Source organism: Scyliorhinus torazame, unplaced genomic scaffold (genome assembly GCF_047496885.1).
Source record: "Scyliorhinus torazame isolate Kashiwa2021f unplaced genomic scaffold, sScyTor2.1 scaffold_700, whole genome shotgun sequence".
Classification (NCBI taxonomy): Eukaryota; Metazoa; Chordata; class Chondrichthyes; order Carcharhiniformes; family Scyliorhinidae; genus Scyliorhinus; species Scyliorhinus torazame.
Window position 1 is genome coordinate 73213 of NW_027308427.1, and position 18792 is coordinate 92004.

The 18792-nt window shown below is 63.2% G+C and overlaps 1 protein-coding gene across 1 annotated transcript in view; it reads right to left on the bottom strand.

Annotated features, from left to right (window-relative positions):
- The window catches only part of scnm1 (sodium channel modifier 1), a 37715-nt gene that overhangs the window by 4994 nt on the left and 13929 nt on the right, over positions 1 to 18792 (bottom strand). The window contains exon 3 of the mRNA XM_072494599.1: positions 17005 to 17131. Coding sequence (XP_072350700.1) covers positions 17005 to 17131 — 127 coding nt within the window. The remainder of the gene's footprint in view (positions 1 to 17004; positions 17132 to 18792) is intronic.

An 18792-nucleotide genomic window follows, 5' to 3' on the forward strand; every position in this document is an offset into this window, starting at 1 on the left:
GCCGCACTGTCAGAGGGTCAGCACTGAGGGAGTGCCGCACTGTGCGAGAGTCAGTACTGAGGGAGAGCGCCCGCACTGTGGGAGGGGTCAGTACTGAGGGAGCTCCGCACTGTGGGAGGGTCAGTACTGAGGGAGCGCTGCACTGTCAGAGGGTCAGTGCTGAGGGAGCGCCCGCACTGTGGGAGGGTCAGTACTGAGGGAGTGCCGCACTGTGGGAGGGTCAGTACTGAGGGAGCGCCGCAGTGTGGGAGGGTCAGTACTGAGGGAGCTCCGCACTGTCAGAGGGTCAGTACTGAGGGAGTGCCGCACTGTGCGAGAGTCAGTACTGAGGGAGCACTGCACTGTCAGAGGGTCAGTGCTGAGGGAGCGCCGCACTGTGGGAGGGTCAGTACTGAGGGAGTGCCGCACTGTGGGAGGGTCAGTACTGAGGGAGCGCCGCAGTGTGGGAGGGTCAGTACTGAGGGAGTGCCGCACTGTCAGAGGGTCAGTACTGAGGGAGCGACGCACTGTGCGAGGGTCAGTACTGAGGGAGTGCTGCAATGTCGGAGGGTCAGTACTGAGGGAGCTCCGCACTGTCGGTGGGTCAGTGCTGAGGGAGCTCTGCACTGTCGGAGTGTCAGTACTGAGGGAGCGCCGCACTGTCAGAGGGTCAGGACTGAGGGAGCTCCACACTGTCGGAGTGTCAGTACTGAGGGAGCGCCGCACTGTCAGAGGGTCAGTACTGAGGGAGTGCCGCACTGTGGGAGGGTCAGTACTGAGGGAGCGCCGCACTGTCAAAGGGTCAGTACTGAGGGAGCGCCGCACTGTGGGAGGGTCAGTGCTGAGGGAGCACCGCACTGTCGGAGGGTCAGTACTGAGGGAGCTCCGCACTGTCAGAGGGTCAGTACTGAGGGAGCGCCGCACTGTCGGAGGGTCAGTACTGAGGGAGCGCCGCACTGTGGGAGGGTCAGTGCTGAGAGAGCTCCGCACTGTCAGAGGGTCAGTACTGAGGGAGTGCCGCACTGTGGGAGGGTCAGTACCGAGGGAGCTCCGCACTGTCGGAGGGTCAGTACTTAGGGAGTGCCGCACTGTGGGAGGGTCAGGACTGAGGGAGCACCGCACTGTGGGAGGGTCAGTACTGAGGGAGCTCCGCACTGTCGGAGGGTCAGTACTGAGGGAGTGCCGCACTGTGGGAGGGTCAGTACTGAGGGAGCGCCGCACTGTGGGAGGGTCAGTACTGAGGGAGTGCCGCACTGTGGGAGGGTCAGTACTGAGGGAGTGCTGCAATGTCGGAGGGTCAGTACTGAGGGAGCTCCGCACTGTCGGTGGGTCAGTGCTGAGGGAGCGCCGCACTGTGGGAGGGTCAGTACTGAGGGAGTGCCGCACTGTGGGAGGGTCAGTACTGAGGGAGTGCCGCACTGTGGGAGGGTCAGTACTGAGGGAGCTCCGCACTGTCAGAGGGTCAGTACTGAGGGAGAGCCGCACTGTCAGAGGGTCAGTACTGAGGGAGCGACGCACTGTGCGAGGGTCAGTACTGAGGGAGCTCCGCACTGTCGGAGGGTCAGTGCTGAGGGAGCGCCGCACTGTCGGAGGGTCAGTACTGAGGGAGCTCTGCACTGTCGGAGTGTCAGTACTGAGGGAGCGCCGCACTGTCAGAGGGTCAGTACTGAGGGAGTGCTGCACTGTCAGAGGGTCAGTACTGAGGGAACGCCGCACTGTGGGAGGGTCAGTACTGAGGGAGCGCCGCACTGTGGGAGGGTCAGTACTGAGGGAGCGCCGCACTGTGGGAGGGTCAGTACTGAGGGAACGCCGCACTGTGGGAGGGTCAGTGCTGAGGGAGCACCGCACTGTCGGAGGGTCAGTACTGAGGGAGCTCCGCACTGTGAGAGGGTCAGTACTGAGGGAGCGCTGCACTGTGGGAGGTTCAGTACTGAGGGAGCACCGCACTGTGGGAGGGTCAGTACTGAGGGAGCTCCGCACTGTCGGAGGGTCAGTACTGAGGGAGTGCCGCACTGTGGGAGGGTCAGTACTGAGGGAGCGCCGCACTGTGGGAGGGTCAGTACTGAGGGAGTGCCGCACTGTGGGAGGGTCAGTACTGAGGGAGTGCTGCAATGTCGGAGGGTCAGTACTGAGGGAGCTCCGCACTGTCGGTGGGTCAGTGCTGAGGGAGCGCCGCACTGTGGGAGGGTCAGTACTGAGGGAGTGCCGCACTGTGGGAGGGTCAGTACTGAGGGAGTGCCGCACTGTGGGAGGGTCAGTACTGAGGGAGCTCCGCACTGTCAGAGGGTCAGTACTGAGGGAGTGCCGCACTGTCAGAGGGTCAGTACTGAGGGAGCGACGCACTGTGCGAGGGTCAGTACTGAGGGAGCTCCGCACTGTCGGAGGGTCAGTGCTGAGGGAGCGCCGCACTGTCGGAGGGTCAGTACTGAGGGAGCTCTGCACTGTCGGAGTGTCAGTACTGAGGGAGCGCCGCACTGTCAGAGGGTCAGGACTGAGGGAGCTCCACACTGTCGGAGTGTCAGTACTGAGGGAGCGCCGCACTGTCAGAGGGTCAGTACTGAGGGAGTGCCGCACTGTGGGAGGGTCAGTACTGAGGGAGCGCCGCACTGTCAAAGGGTCAGTACTGAGGGAGCGCCGCACTGTGGGAGGGTCAGTGCTGAGGGAGCACCGCACTGTCGGAGGGTCAGTACTGAGGGAGCTCCGCACTGTCAGAGGGTCAGTACTGAGGGAGCGCCGCACTGTCAGAGGGTCAGTACTGAGGGAGTGCCGCACTGTGGGAGGGTCAGTACTGAGGGAGCGCCGCACTGTCAAAGGGTCAGTACTGAGGGAGCGCCGCACTGTGGGAGGGTCAGTGCTGAGGGAGCACCGCACTGTCGGAGGGTCAGTACTGAGGGAGCTCCGCACTGTCAGAGGGTCAGTACTGAGGGAGCGCCGCACTGTCGGAGGGTCAGTACTGAGGGAGCGCCGCACTGTGGGAGGGTCAGTGCTGAGAGAGCTCCGCACTGTCAGAGGGTCAGTACTGAGGGAGTGCCGCACTGTGGGAGGGTCAGTACCGAGGGAGCTCCGCACTGTCGGAGGGTCAGTACTTAGGGAGTGCCGCACTGTGGGAGGGTCAGGACTGAGGGAGCACCGCACTGTGGGAGGGTCAGTACTGAGGGAGCACCGCACTGTCGGAGGGTCAGTACTGAGGGAGTGCCGCACTGTGGGAGGGTCAGTACTGAGGGAGCGCCGCACTGTGGGAGGGTCAGTACTGAGGGAGTGCCGCACTGTGGGAGGGTCAGTACTGAGGGAGTGCTGCAATGTCGGAGGGTCAGTACTGAGGGAGCTCCGCACTGTCGGTGGGTCAGTGCTGAGGGAGCGCCGCACTGTGGGAGGGTCAGTACTGAGGGAGTGCCGCACTGTGGAAGGGTCAGTACTGAGGGAGTGCCGCACTGTGGGAGGGTCAGTACTGAGGGAGCTCCGCACTGTCAGAGGGTCAGTACTGAGGGAGTGCCGCACTGTCAGAGGGTCAGTACTGAGGGAGCGACGCACTGTGCGAGGGTCAGTACTGAGGGAGCTCCGCACTGTCGGAGGGTCAGTGCTGAGGGAGCGCCGCACTGTCGGAGGGTCAGTACTGAGGGAGCTCTGCACTGTCGGAGTGTCAGTACTGAGGGAGCGCCGCACTGTCAGAGGGTCAGTACTGAGGGAGTGCTGCACTGTCAGAGGGTCAGTACTGAGGGAACGCCGCACTGTGGGAGGGTCAGTACTGAGGGAGCGCCGCACTGTGGGAGGGTCAGTACTGAGGGAGCGCCGCACTGTCAGAGGGTCAGTACTGAGGGAACGCCGCACTGTGGGAGGGTCAGTGCTGAGGGAGCACCGCACTGTCGGAGTGTCAGTACTGAGGGAGCTCCGCACTGTCAGAGGGTCAGTACTGAGGGAGCGCTGCACTGTGGGAGGTTCAGTACTGAGGGAGCACCGCACTGTGGGAGGGTCAGTACTGAGGGAGCTCCGCACTGTCGGAGGGTCAGTACTGAGGGAGTGCCGCACTGTGGGAGGGTCAGTACTGAGGGAGCGCCGCACTGTGGGAGGGTCAGTACTGAGGGAGTGCCGCACTGTGGGAGGGTCAGTACTGAGGGAGTGCTGCAATGTCGGAGGGTCAGTACTGAGGGAGCTCCGCACTGTCGGTGGGTCAGTGCTGAGGGAGCGCCGCACTGTGGGAGGGTCAGTACTGAGGGAGTGCCGCACTGTGGGAGGGTCAGTACTGAGGGAGTGCCGCACTGTGGGAGGGTCAGTACTGAGGGAGCTCCGCACTGTCAGAGGGTCAGTACTGAGGGAGTGCCGCACTGTCAGAGGGTCAGTACTGAGGGAGCTCCGCACTGTGCGAGGGTCAGTACTGAGGGAGCTCCGCACTGTCGGAGGGTCAGTGCTGAGGGAGCGCCGCACTGTCGGAGGGTCAGTACTGAGGGAGCTCTGCACTGTCGGAGTGTCAGTACTGAGGGAGCGCCGCACTGTCAGAGGGTCAGGACTGAGGGAGCTCCACACTGTCGGAGTGTCAGTACTGAGGGAGCGCCGCACTGTCAGAGGGTCAGTACTGAGGGAGTGCCGCACTGTGGGAGGGTCAGTACTGAGGGAGCGCCGCACTGTCAAAGGGTCAGTACTGAGGGAGCGCCGCACTGTGGGAGGGTCAGTGCTGAGGGAGCACCGCACTGTCGGAGGGTCAGTACTGAGGGAGCTCCGCACTGTCAGAGGGTCAGTACTGAGGGAGCGCCGCACTGTCGGAGGGGTCAGTACTGAGGGAGCGCCGCACTGTGGGAGGGTCAGTGCTGAGAGAGCTCCGCACTGTCAGAGGGTCAGTACTGAGGGAGTGCCGCACTGTGGGAGGGTCAGTACTGAGGGAGCTCCGCACTGTCGGAGGGTCAGTACTTAGGGAGTGCCGCACTGTGGGAGGGTCAGGACTGAGGGAGCACCGCACTGTGGGAGGGTCAGTACTGAGGGAGCTCCGCACTGTCGGAGGGTCAGTACTGAGGGAGTGCCGCACTGTGGGAGGGTCAGTACTGAGGGAGCGCCGCACTGTGGGAGGGTCAGTACTGAGGGAGTGCCGCACTGTGGGAGGGTCAGTACTGAGGGAGTGCTGCAATGTCGGAGGGTCAGTACTGAGGGAGCTCCGCACTGTCGGTGGGTCAGTGCTGAGGGAGCGCCGCACTGTGGGAGGGTCAGTACTGAGGGAGTGCCGCACTGTGGGAGGGTCAGTACTGAGGGAGTGCCGCACTGTGGGAGGGTCAGTACTGAGGGAGCTCCGCACTGTCAGAGGGTCAGTACTGAGGGAGTGCTGCACTGTCAGAGGGTCAGTACTGAGGGAGTGCCGCACTGTCAGAGGGTCAGTACTGAGGGAGCGCCGCACTGTGGGAGGGTCAGTGCTGAGGGAGCTCCGCACTGTGGGAGGGTCAGTGCTGAGGGAGCTCCGCACTGTCGGAGGGTCAGTACTGAGGGAGCGCCGCACTGTGGGAGGGTCAGTACTGAGGGAGTGCCGCACTGTGGGAGGGTCAGTACTGAGGGAGTGCCGCACTGTCAGAGGGTCAGTACTGAGGGAGTGCTGCACTGTCAGAGGGTCAGTACTGAGGGAACGCCGCACTGTGGGAGGGTCAGTACTGAGGGAGCGCCGCACTGTGGGAGGGTCAGTACTGAGGGAGCGCCGCACTGTCAGAGGGTCAGTACTGAGGGAACGCCGCACTGTGGGAGGGTCAGTACTGAGGGAGTGCCGCACTGTGGGAGGGTCAGTACTGAGGGAGCGCTGCACTGTGGGAGGGTCAGTACTGAGGGAGTGCCGCACTGTGGGAGGGTCAGTACTGAGGGAGCGCCGCACTGTGGGAGGGTCAGTACTGAGGGAGCTCCGCACTCTGGGAGGGTCAGTGCTGAGGGAGCTCCGCACTGTCGGAGGGTCAGTACTGAGGGAGCTCCGCACTGTCGGAGGGTCAGTACTGAGAGAGCACCGCACTGTCGGAGGGTCAATACTGTGGGAGTGCCGCACTGTGGGAGGGTCAGTACTGAGGGAGTGCCGCACTGTCAGAGGGTCAGTACTGAGGGAGTGCTGCACTGTCAGAGGGTCAGTACTGAGGGAACGCCGCACTGTGGGAGGGTCAGTACTGAGGGAGCGCCGCACTGTGGGAGGGTCAGTACTGAGGGAGTGCCGCACTGTGGGAGGGTCAGTACTGAGGGAGCGCCGCACTGTCGGAGGGTCAGTACTGAGGGAGCGCCGCACTGTGGGAGGGTCAGTACTGAGGGAGTGCCGCACTGTGGGAGAGTCAGTACTGAGGGAGCGCCGCACTGTGGGAGGGTCAGTACTGAGGGAGCTACGCACTGTCGGAGGGTCAGTGCTGAGGGAGTGCCGCACTGTCAGAGGGTCAGTACTGAGGGAGCAGCGCACTGTGGGAGGGTCAGTCCTGAGGGAGCACCGCACTGTGGGAGGGTCAGTACTGAGGGAGCGCCGCACTGTGGGAGGGTCAATACTGAGGGAGCACTGCACTGTGGGAGGGTCAGTACTGAGGGAGCGACGCACTGTGGGAGGGTCAGTACTGAGGGAGCACTGCACTGTGGGAGGGTCAGTACTGAGGGAGCACTGCACTGTAGGAAGGTCAGTACTGAGGGAGCACCGCACTGTGGGAGGGTCAGTACTGAGGGAGCGCCGCGCTGTGGGAGGGTCAGTACTGAGGGAGCGCCGCACTGTTGGAGGGTCAGTACTGAGGTTGCGCCGCACTGTGGGAGGGTCAGTACTGAGGGAGCGCCGCACTATCAGAGGGTCAGTACTGAGGGAGCACCGCACTGTGGGGTCAGTACTGAGGGAGCGCTGCACTGTCGGAGGGTCAGTACTGAGAGAGCACCGCACTGTGGGAGGGTCAGTACTGAGAGAGGGTCAGTACTGAGGGAGGGTCAGTACTGAGGGAGGGTCAGTACTGAGGGAGGGTCAGTACTGAGGGAGGGTCAGTACTGAGGGAGGGTCAGTACTGAGGGAGGATCAGTACTGAGGGAGCTCCGCACTGTCGGAGGGTCAGTACTGAGAGAGCACTGCACTGTGGGAGGGTCAGTACTGAGGGAGGGTCAGTACTGTGGGAGGGTCAGTACTAAGGGAGGGTCAGTACCGAGGGAGCTCCGCACTGTGGGAGGGTCAGTGCTGAGGGAGTGCCGCACTGTTAGAGGGTCAGTACTGAGGGAGTGCCGCACTGTGGGAGGGTCAGTGCTGAGGGAGCGCCGCACTGTTGGAGGGTCAGTACTGTGGGAGTGCCGCACTGTCGGAGGGTCAGTGCTGAGGGAGCGCCGCACTGTCGGAGGGTCAGTGCTGAGGGAGCGCCGCACTGTCGGAGGGTCAGTGCTGAGGGAGCGCCGCACTGTCGGAGGGTCAGTGCTGAGGGAGCGCCGCACTGTCGGAGGGTCAGTGCTGAGGGAGCGCCGCACTGTCGGAGGGTCAGTGCTGAGGGAGTGCCGCACTGTCAGAGGGTCAGTAGTGAGGGAGCGGCGCACTGTGGGAGGGTCAGTCCTGAGGGAGCACCGCATTGTGGGAGGGTCAGTACTGAAAGAGCGCCGCACTGTGGGAGGGTCAGTACTGAGGGAGCACCGCACTGTGGGGGGGTCAGTACTGAGGGAGTGCCGCACTGTGGGAGGGTCAGTACTGAGGGAGCGTCGCACTGTGGGCGGGTCAGTACTGAAGGAGTGCTGCACTGTCAGAGGGTCAGTACTGAGGGAGCGCCGCACTGTCAGAGGGTCAGTACTGAGGGAGCGCCGCACTGTGGGAGGGTCAGTACTGAGGGAGCGCTGCACTGTGGGAGGGTCAGTACTGAGGGAGCGCCGCACTGTGGGAGGGTCAGTACTGAGGGAGCGCCGCACTGTGGGAGGGTCAGTGCTGAGGGAGCGCCGCACTGTCAGAGGGTCAGCACTGAGGGAGTGCCGCACTGTGCGAGAGTCAGTACTGAGGGAGCGCCGCACTGTGGGAGGGTCAGTACTGAGGGAGCTCCGCACTGTGGGAGGGTCAGTACTAAGGGAGCGCTGCACTGTCAGAGGGTCAGTGCTGAGGGAGCGCCGCACTGTGGGAGGGTCAGTACTGAGGGAGTGCCGCACTGTGGGAGGGTCAGTACTGAGGGAGCGCCGCAGTGTGGGAGGGTCAGTACTGAGGGAGTGCCGCACTGTCAGAGGGTCAGTACTGAGGGAGCGACGCACTGTGCGAGGGTCAGTACTGAGGGAGTGCTGCAATGTCGGAGGGTCAGTACTGAGGGAGTGCCGCACTGTACGAGAGTCAGTACTGAGGGAGCACTGCACTGTCAGAGGGTCAGTGCTGAGGGAGCGCCGCACTGTGGGAGGGTCAGTACTGAGGGAGTGCCGCACTGTGGGAGGGTCAGTACTGAGGGAGCGCCGCAGTGTGGGAGGGTCAGTACTGAGGGAGTGCCGCACTGTCAGAGGGTCAGTACTGAGGGAGCGACGCACTGTGCGAGGGTCAGTACTGAGGGAGTGCTGCAATGTCGGAGGGTCAGTACTGAGGGAGCTCCGCACTGTCGGTGGGTCAGTGCTGAGGGAGCTCTGCACTGTCGGAGTGTCAGTACTGAGGGAGCGCCGCACTGTCAGAGGGTCAGGACTGAGGGAGCTCCACACTGTCGGAGTGTCAGTACTGAGGGAGCGCCGCACTGTCAGAGGGTCAGTACTGAGGGAGTGCCGCACTGTGGGAGGGTCAGTACTGAGGGAGCGCCGCACTGTCAAAGGGTCAGTACTGAGGGAGCGCCGCACTGTGGGAGGGTCAGTGCTGAGGGAGCACCGCACTGTCGGAGGGTCAGTACTGAGGGAGCTCCGCACTGTCAGAGGGTCAGTACTGAGGGAGCGCCGCACTGTCGGAGGGTCAGTACTGAGGGAGCGCCGCACTGTGGGAGGGTCAGTGCTGAGAGAGCTCCGCACTGTCAGAGGGTCAGTACTGAGGGAGCGCCGCACTGTGGGAGGGTCAGTGCTGAGAGAGCTCCGCACTGTCAGAGGGTCAGTACTGAGGGAGTGCCGCACTGTGGGAGGGTCAGTACCGAGGGAGCTCCGCACTGTCGGAGGGTCAGTACTTAGGGAGTGCCGCACTGTGGGAGGGTCAGGACTGAGGGAGCACCGCACTGTGGGAGGGTCAGTACTGAGGGAGCTCCGCACTGTCGGAGGGTCAGTACTGAGGGAGTGCCGCACTGTGGGAGGGTCAGTACTGAGGGAGCGCCGCACTGTGGGAGGGTCAGTACTGAGGGAGTGCCGCACTGTGGGAGGGTCAGTACTGAGGGAGTGCTGCAATGTCGGAGGGTCAGTACTGAGGGAGTGCCGCACTGTGGGAGGGTCAGTACTGAGGGAGTGCCGCACTGTGGGAGGGTCAGTACTGAGGGAGCTCCGCACTGTCAGAGGGTCAGTACTGAGGGAGTGCCGCACTGTCAGAGGGTCAGTACTGAGGGAGCGACGCACTGTGCGAGGGTCAGTACTGAGGGAGCTTCGCACTGTCGGAGGGTCAGTGCTGAGGGAGCGCCGCACTGTCGGAGGGTCAGTACTGAGGGAGCTCTGCACTGTCGGAGTGTCAGTACTGAGGGAGCGCCGCACTGTCAGAGGGTCAGTACTGAGGGAGTGCTGCACTGTCAGAGGGTCAGTACTGAGGGAACGCCGCACTGTGGGAGGGTCAGTACTGAGGGAGCGCCGCACTGTGGGAGGGTCAGTACTGAGGGAGCGCCGCACTGTCAGAGGGTCAGTACTGAGGGAACGCCGCACTGTGGGAGGGTCAGTGCTGAGGGAGCACCGCACTGTCGGAGGGTCAGTACTGAGGGAGCTCCGCACTGTCAGAGGGTCAGTACTGAGGGAGCGCTGCACTGTGGGAGGTTCAGTACTGAGGGAGCACCGCACTGTGGGAGGGTCAGTACTGAGGGAGCTCCGCACTGTCGGAGGGTCAGTACTGAGGGAGTGCCGCACTGTGGGAGGGTCAGTACTGAGGGAGCGCCGCACTGTGGGAGGGTCAGTACTGAGGGAGTGCCGCACTGTGGGAGGGTCAGTACTGAGGGAGTGCTGCAATGTCGGAGGGTCAGTACTGAGGGAGCTCCGCACTGTCGGTGGGTCAGTGCTGAGGGAGCGCCGCACTGTGGGAGGGTCAGTACTGAGGGAGTGCCGCACTGTGGAGGGTCAGTACTGAGGGAGTGCCGCACTGTGGGAGGGTCAGTACTGAGGGAGCTCCGCACTGTCAGAGGGTCAGTACTGAGGGAGTGCCGCACTGTCAGAGGGTCAGTACTGAGGGAGCGACGCACTGTGCGAGGGTCAGTACTGAGGGAGCTCCGCACTGTCGGAGGGTCAGTGCTGAGGGAGCGCCGCACTGTCGGAGGGTCAGTACTGAGGGAGCTCTGCACTGTCGGAGTGTCAGTACTGAGGGAGCGCCGCACTGTCAGAGGGTCAGTACTGAGGGAGCTCCGCACTGTCAGAGGGTCAGTACTGAGGGAGCGCCGCACTGTCAGAGGGTCAGTACTGAGGGAGTGCCGCACTGTGGGAGGGTCAGTACTGAGGGAGCGCCGCACTGTCAAAGGGTCAGTACTGAGGGAGCGCCGCACTGTGGGAGGGTCAGTGCTGAGGGAGCACCGCACTGTCGGAGGGTCAGTACTGAGGGAGCTCCGCACTGTCAGAGGGTCAGTACTGAGGGAGCGCCGCACTGTCGGAGGGTCAGTACTGAGGGAGCGCCGCACTGTGGGAGGGTCAGTGCTGAGAGAGCTCCGCACTGTCAGAGGGTCAGTACTGAGGGAGTGCCGCACTGTGGGAGGGTCAGTACCGAGGGAGCTCCGCACTGTCGGAGGGTCAGTACTTAGGGAGTGCCGCACTGTGGGAGGGTCAGGACTGAGGGAGCACCGCACTGTGGGAGGGTCAGTACTGAGGGAGCTCCGCACTGTCGGAGGGTCAGTACTGAGGGAGTGCCGCACTGTGGGAGGGTCAGTACTGAGGGAGCGCCGCACTGTGGGAGGGTCAGTACTGAGGGAGTGCCGCACTGTGGGAGGGTCAGTACTGAGGGAGTGCTGCAATGTCGGAGGGTCAGTACTGAGGGAGCTCCGCACTGTCGGTGGGTCAGTGCTGAGGGAGCGCCGCACTGTGGGAGGGTCAGTACTGAGGGAGTGCCGCACTGTGGGAGGGTCAGTACTGAGGGAGTGCCGCACTGTGGGAGGGTCAGTACTGAGGGAGCTCCGCACTGTCAGAGGGTCAGTACTGAGGGAGTGCCGCACTGTCAGAGGGTCAGTACTGAGGGAGCGACGCACTGTGCGAGGGTCAGTACTGAGGGAGCTCCGCACTGTCGGAGGGTCAGTGCTGAGGGAGCGCCGCACTGTCGGAGGGTCAGTACTGAGGGAGCTCTGCACTGTCGGAGTGTCAGTACTGAGGGAGCGCCGCACTGTCAGAGGGTCAGTACTGAGGGAGTGCTGCACTGTCAGAGGGACAGTACTGAGGGAACGCCGCACTGTGGGAGGGTCAGTACTGAGGGAGCGCCGCACTGTGGGAGGGTCAGTACTGAGGGAGCGCCGCACTGTCAGAGGGTCAGTACTGAGGGAACGCCGCACTGTGGGAGGGTCAGTGCTGAGGGAGCACCGCACTGTCGGAGTGTCAGTACTGAGGGAGCTCCGCACTGTCAGAGGGTCAGTACTGAGGGAGCGCTGCACTGTGGGAGGTTCAGTACTGAGGGAGCACCGCACTGTGGGAGGGTCAGTACTGAGGGAGCTCCGCACTGTCGGAGGGTCAGTACTGAGGGAGTGCCGCACTGTGGGAGGGTCAGTACTGAGGGAGCGCCGCACTGTGGGAGGGTCAGTACTGAGGGAGTGCCGCACTGTGGGAGGGTCAGTACTGAGGGAGTGCTGCAATGTCGGAGGGTCAGTACTGAGGGAGCTCCGCACTGTCGGTGGGTCAGTGCTGAGGGAGCGCCGCACTGTGGGAGGGTCAGTACTGAGGGAGTGCCGCACTGTGGGAGGGTCAGTACTGAGGGAGTGCCGCACTGTGGGAGGGTCAGTACTGAGGGAGCTCCGCACTGTTAGAGGGTCAGTACTGAGGGAGTGCCGCACTGTCAGAGGGTCAGTACTGAGGGAGCGACGCACTGTGCGAGGGTCAGTACTGAGGGAGCTCCGCACTGTCGGAGGGTCAGTGCTGAGGGAGCGCCGCACTGTCGGAGGGTCAGTACTGAGGGAGCTCTGCACTGTCGGAGTGTCAGTACTGAGGGAGCGCCGCACTGTCAGAGGGTCAGGACTGAGGGAGCTCCACACTGTCGGAGTGTCAGTACTGAGGGAGCGCCGCACTGTCAGAGGGTCAGTACTGAGGGAGTGCCGCACTGTGGGAGGGTCAGTACTGAGGGAGCGCCGCACTGTCAAAGGGTCAGTACTGAGGGAGCGCCGCACTGTGGGAGGGTCAGTGCTGAGGGAGCACCGCACTGTCGGAGGGTCAGTACTGAGGGAGCTCCGCACTGTCAGAGGGTCAGTACTGAGGGAGCGCCGCACTGTCGGAGGGTCAGTACTGAGGGAGCGCCGCACTGTGGGAGGGTCAGTGCTGAGAGAGCTCCGCACTGTCAGAGGGTCAGTACTGAGGGAGTGCCGCACTGTGGGAGGGTCAGTACTGAGGGAGCTCCGCACTGTCGGAGGGTCAGTACTTAGGGAGTGCCGCACTGTGGGAGGGTCAGGACTGAGGGAGCACCGCACTGTGGGAGGGTCAGTACTGAGGGAGCTCCGCACTGTCGGAGGGTCAGTACTGAGGGAGTGCCGCACTGTGGGAGGGTCAGTACTGAGGGAGCGCCGCACTGTGGGAGGGTCAGTACTGAGGGAGTGCCGCACTGTGGGAGGGTCAGTACTGAGGGAGTGCTGCAATGTCGGAGGGTCAGTACTGAGGGAGCTCCGCACTGTCGGTGGGTCAGTGCTGAGGGAGCGCCGCACTGTGGGAGGGTCAGTACTGAGGGAGTGCCGCACTGTGGGAGGGTCAGTACTGAGGGAGTGCCGCACTGTGGGAGGGTCAGTACTGAGGGAGCTCCGCACTGTCAGAGGGTCAGTACTGAGGGAGTGCTGCACTGTCAGAGGGTCAGTACTGAGGGAGTGCCGCACTGTCAGAGGGTCAGTACTGAGGGAGCGCCGCACTGTGGGAGGGTCAGTGCTGAGGGAGCTCCGCACTGTGGGAGGGTCAGTGCTGAGGGAGCTCCGCACTGTCGGAGGGTCAGTACTGAGGGAGCGCCGCACTGTGGGAGGGTCAGTACTGAGGGAGTGCCGCACTGTGGGAGGGGCAGTACTGAGGGAACGCCGCACTGTGGGAGGGTCAGTACTGAGGGAGCGCCGCACTGTGGGAGGGTCAGTACTGAGGGAGCGCCGCACTGTCAGAGGGTCAGTACTGAGGGAACGCCGCACTGTGGGAGGGTCAGTACTGAGGGAGTGCCGCACTGTGGGAGGGTCAGTACTGAGGGAGCGCTGCACTGTGGGAGGGTCAGTACTGAGGGAGTGCCGCACTGTGGGAGGGTCAGTACTGAGGGAGCGCCGCACTGTGGGAGGGTCAGTACTGAGGGAGCGCCGCACTGTGGGAGGGTCAGTACTGAGGGAGCTCCGCACTCTGGGAGGGTCAGTGCTGAGGGAGCTCCGCACTGTCGGAGGGTCAGTACTGAGGGAGCTCCGCACTGTCGGAGGGTCAGTACTGAGAGAGCACCGCACTGTCGGAGGGTCAATACTGAGGGAGTGCCGCACTGTGGGAGGGTCAGTACTGAGGGAGTGCCGCACTGTCAGAGGGTCAGTACTGAGGGAGTGCTGCACTGTCAGAGGGTCAGTACTGAGGGAACGCCGCACTGTGGGAGGGTCAGTACTGAGGGAGCGCCGCACTGTGGGAGGGTCAGTACTGAGGGAGTGCCGCACTGTGGGAGGGTCAGTACTGAGGGAGCGCCGCACTGTCGGAGGGTCAGTACTGAGGGAGCGCCGCACTGTGGGAGGGTCAGTACTGAGGGAGTGCCGCACTGTGGGAGGGTCAGTACTGAGGGAGCGCCGCACTGTGGGAGGGTCAGTACTGAGGGAGCGCCGCACTGTGGGAGGGTCAGTACTGAGGGAGCGCCGCACTGTGGGAGGGTCAGTACTGAGGGGGCGCCACACTGTGGGAGGGTCAGTACTGAGGGAGCGCCGCACTGTGGGAGGGTCAGTACTGAGGGAGCGCTGCACTGTGGGAGGTTCAGTACTGAGGGAGCGCCGCACTGTGGGAGGGTCAGTACTGAGGGAGCACTGCACTGTGGGAGGGTCAGGACTGAGGGAGCGACGCACTGTGGGAGGGTCAGTACTGAGGGAGCACTGCGCTGTGGGAGGGTCAGTACTGAGGGAGTGCCGCAGTGTCGGAGGGTCAGTACTGAGGGAGCGCCGCACTGTCGGAGGGTCAGTACTGAGAGAGCACCGCACTGTGGGAGGGTCAGTACTGAGAGAGGGTCAGTACTGAGGGAGGGTCAGTACTGAGGGAGTGCCGCACTGTCAGAGGGTCAGTACTGAGGGAGGGTCAGTACTGAGGGAGCGCCGCACTGTCGGAGGGTCAGTGCTGAGGGAGTGCCGCACTGTCAGCGGGTCAGTACTGAGAGAGCACCGCACTGTGGGGAGGTCAGTACTGAGGGAGGGTCAGTACTGAGGGAGCTCCCCACTGTGGGAGGGTCAGTACTGAGGGAGTGCCGCACTGTCAGAGGGTCAGTACTGAGGGAGTGCCGCCCTGGGGGAGGGTCAGTGCTGAGGGAGTGCCGCACTGTCGGAGGGTCAGTACTGAGGGAGTGCCGCACTGTCAGAGAGTCAGTACTGAGGGTGGGTCAGTACTGAGGGAGCGCCGCACTGTCGGAGGGTCAGTGCTGAGGGAGTGCCGCACTGTCAGAGGGTCAGTACTGAGGGAGCAGCGCACTGTGGGAGGGTCAGTCCTGAGGGAGCACCGCACTGTGGGAGGGTCAGTACTGAGGGAGCGCCGCACTGTGGGAGGGTCAATACTGAGGGAGCACTGCACTGTGGGAGGGTCAGTACTGAGGGAGCGACGCACTGTGGGAGGGTCAGTACTGAGGGAGCACTGCACTGTGGGAGGGTCAGTACTGAGGGAGCGACGCACTGTGGGAGGGTCAGTACTGAGGGAGCACTGCACTGTGGGAGGGTCAGTACTGAGGGAGCACTGCACTGTAGGAAGGTCAGTACTGAGGGAGCACCGCACTGTGGGAGGGTCAGTACTGAGGGAGCGCCGCGCTGTGGGAGGGTCAGTACTGAGGGAGCGCCGCACTGTTGGAGGGTCAGTACTGAGGTTGCGCCGCACTGTGGGAGGGTCAGTACTGAGGGAGCGCCGCACTATCAGAGGGTCAGTACTGAGGGAGCACCGCACTGTGGGGTCAGTACTGAGGGAGCGCTGCACTGTCGGAGGGTCAGTACTGAGAGAGCACCGCACTGTGGGAGGGTCAGTACTGAGAGAGGGTCAGTACTGAGGGAGGGTCAGTACTGAGGGAGGGTCAGTACTGAGGGAGGGTCAGTACTGAGGGAGGGTCAGTACTGAGGGAGGGTCAGTACTGAGGGAGGGTCAGTACTGAGGGAGCTCCGCACTGTCGGAGGGTCAGTACTGAGAGAGCACTGCACTGTGGGAGGGTCAGTACTGAGGGAGGGTCAGTACTGTGGGAGGGTCAGTACTAAGGGAGGGTCAGTACCGAGGGAGCTCCGCACTGTGGGAGGGTCAGTGCTGAGGGAGTGCCGCACTGTTAGAGGGTCAGTACTGAGGGAGTGCCGCACTGTGGGAGGGTCAGTGCTGAGGGAGCGCCGCACTGTTGGAGGGTCAGTACTGTGGGAGTGCCGCACTGTCGGAGGGTCAGTGCTGAGGGAGCGCCGCACTGTCGGAGGGTCAGTGCTGAGGGAGCGCCGCACTGTCGGAGGGTCAGTGCTGAGGGAGCGCCGCACTGTCGGAGGGTCAGTGCTGAGGGAGCGCCGCACTGTCGGAGGGTCAGTGCTGAGGGAGCGCCGCACTGTCGGAGGGTCAGTGCTGAGGGAGCGCCGCACTGTCAGAGGGTCAGTAGTGAGGGAGCGGCGCACTGTGGGAGGGTCAGTCCTGAGGGAGCACCGCATTGTGGGAGGGTCAGTACTGAGGGAGCGCCGCACTGTGGGAGGGTCAGTACTGAGGGAGCACCGCACTGTGGGAGGGTCAGTACTGAGGAAGCGCCGCTCTGTGGGAGGGTCAGTCCTGAGGGAGCACCGCACTGTGGGAGGGTCAGTACTGAGGGAGCGCCGCACTGTGGGAGGGTCAGTACTGAGGGAGCACTGCACTGTGGGAGGGTCGGTACTGAGGGAGCTCTGCACTGTTGGAGGGTCAGTACTGAGGGAGTGCCGCACTGTGGGAGTGTCAGTACTGAGGGAGCGCCGCTCTGTGGGAGGGTCAGTACTGAGGGAGCGCCGCTCTGTGGGAGGGTCAGTACTGAGGGAGCGCCGCTCTGTGGGAGGGTCAGTATTGAGGGAGTGCCGCACTGTGGGAGGGTCAGTACTGAGGGAGCGCCGCTCTGTGGGAGGGTAAGTACTGATGGAGCGCCGCTCTGTGGTAGGGTCAGTACTGAGGGAGCGCCGCACTGTGGGAGGCAGTGCTGAGGGAGCGCTGCACTGTGGTCGGGTCAGTACTGAGGGAGCACCGCACTGTGGGTGGGTCAGTACTGAGGGAGCGCTGCACTGTGGGAGGGTCAGTACTGAGGGAGTGTCGCACTGTGGGAGGGTCAGTACTGAGGGAGCGCTGCACTGTGGGAGGGTCGGTACTGAGGGAGCGTCGCACTGTGGGAGGGTCAGTACTGAGGGAGCGTCGCACTGTGGGAGGGTCAGTACTGAGGGAGCGTCGCACTGTGGGAGGGTCAGTACTGAGGGAGCGTCGCACTGTGGGAGGGACGGTACTGAGGGAGCGTCGCACTGTGGGAGGGTCAGTACTGAGGGAGCGTCGCACTGTGGGAGGGTCGGTACTGAGGGTGCGCGGCACTGTGGGAGCGTCGCACTGACCAAGCGGACGACCTCCCTGGGTGAGAGGGCAATGGATTGCGGGCACAGGACTTACCTCCTCAGCTTCAGGTAATGCTCGAGCACTTTCTGTCTCTCTGGGTCGACAGGAGTTGATGGTGGTGCGGTCTGTGTCTTCTTCCTGCCTTTCTTCATTGTTCTCCGAACCTTTTCCCCGTGTGAGTCTGCAAGGTGGGAAAGAGCCCTGACACAGCAGAGACTGACTGACCGAGATGGGCAAGAGCCTCGCACACCCACTGCGCTCTCGCACATCCACTGCGCTCTCGCACACCCACTGCGCTCTCGCACACCCACTGCGCTCTCGCACACCCACTGCGCTCTCGCACACCCACTGTGCTCTCGCACATCCACTGCGCTCCCGCACACCCACTGCGCTCTCGCACAACCGCGTCCTCCCGCCGCAAACACGTGCATGGAGGGGATGTAAGGACTGGAGGAGGTTACAGAGATAGGGAGCGGGTGTAGGGGCTGGAGGAGGTTACAGAGATAGGGAGGTGGTGTAGGGGCTGGAGGAGGTTACAGAGATAGGGAGGGGGTGTAGGGGCTGGAGGAGGTTACAGAGATAGGGAGGGGGTGTAGTGGCTGGAGGAGGTTACAGAGATAGGGAGGTGGTGTAGGGGACTGGAGGAGGTTACAGAGATAGGGAGCGGGTGTAGGGGCTGGAGGAGGTTACAGAGATAGGGAGGGGGTGTAGGGGCTGGAGGAGGTTACAGAGATAGGGAGGGGGGTGTAGGGGCTGGAGGAGGTTACAAAGATAGGGAGGGGGTGTAGGGGCTGGAGGAGGTTACAGAGATAGGGAGGGGGTGTAGGGGCTGGAGGAGGTTACAGAGATAGGGAGGGGGTGTAGGGGCTGGAGGAGGTTACAGAGATAGGGAGGGGGTGTCGGGGCTGGAGGAGGTTACAGAGATAGGGAGGGGGTGTAGGGGCTGGAGGAGGTTACAAAGATAGGGAGGGGGTGTAGGGGCTGGAGGAGGTTACAGAGATAGGGAGGGGGGTGTAGGGGCTGGAGGAGCTTACAGAGATAGGGAGGGGGGTGTAGGGGCTGGAGGAGGTTACAAAGATAGGGAGGGGGTGTAGGGGCTGGAGGAGGTTACAGAGATAGGGAGGGGGTGTAGGGGCTGGAGGAGGTTACAGAGATAGGGAGGGGGTGTAGGGGCTGGAGGAGGTTACAGAGATAGGGAGGGGGTGTCGGGGCTGGAGGAGGTTACAGAGATAGGGAGGGGGTGTAGGGGCTGGAGGAGGTTACAAAGATAGGGAGGGGGTGTAGGGGCTGGAGGAGGTTACAGAGATAGGGAGGGGGTGTAGGGGCTGGAGGAGGTTACTGAGATAGGGAGGGGGTGCCGGGGCTGGAGGAGGTTACAGAGATAGGGAGGGGGTGTAGGGGCTGGAGGAGCTTACAGAGATAGGGAGGGGGGTGTAGGGGCTGGAGGAGGTTACAGAGATAGGGAGGGGGTGTAGGGGCTGGAGGAGGTTACAGAGATAGGGAGGGGGTGTAGGGACTGGAGGGGGTTCCAAAGATAGGGAGGGGGTGTAGGGGCTGGAGGAGGTTACAGAGATAGGGAGGGGGTGTAGGGGCTGGAGGAGGTTACAGAGATAGGGAGGGGGTGTAGGGGCTGGAGGAGCTTATAGAGATAGGGAGGGGGGTGTAGGGGCTGGAGGAGGTTACAAAGATAGGGAGGGGGTGTAGGGGCTGGAGGAGGTTACAGAGATAGGGAGGGGGAGTAGGGGCTGGAGGAGGTTACAGAGATAGGGAGCGGGTGTAGGGGCTGGAGGTGGTTACAGATATAGGGAGGGGGTGTAGGGGCTGGAGGAGGTTACAGAGATA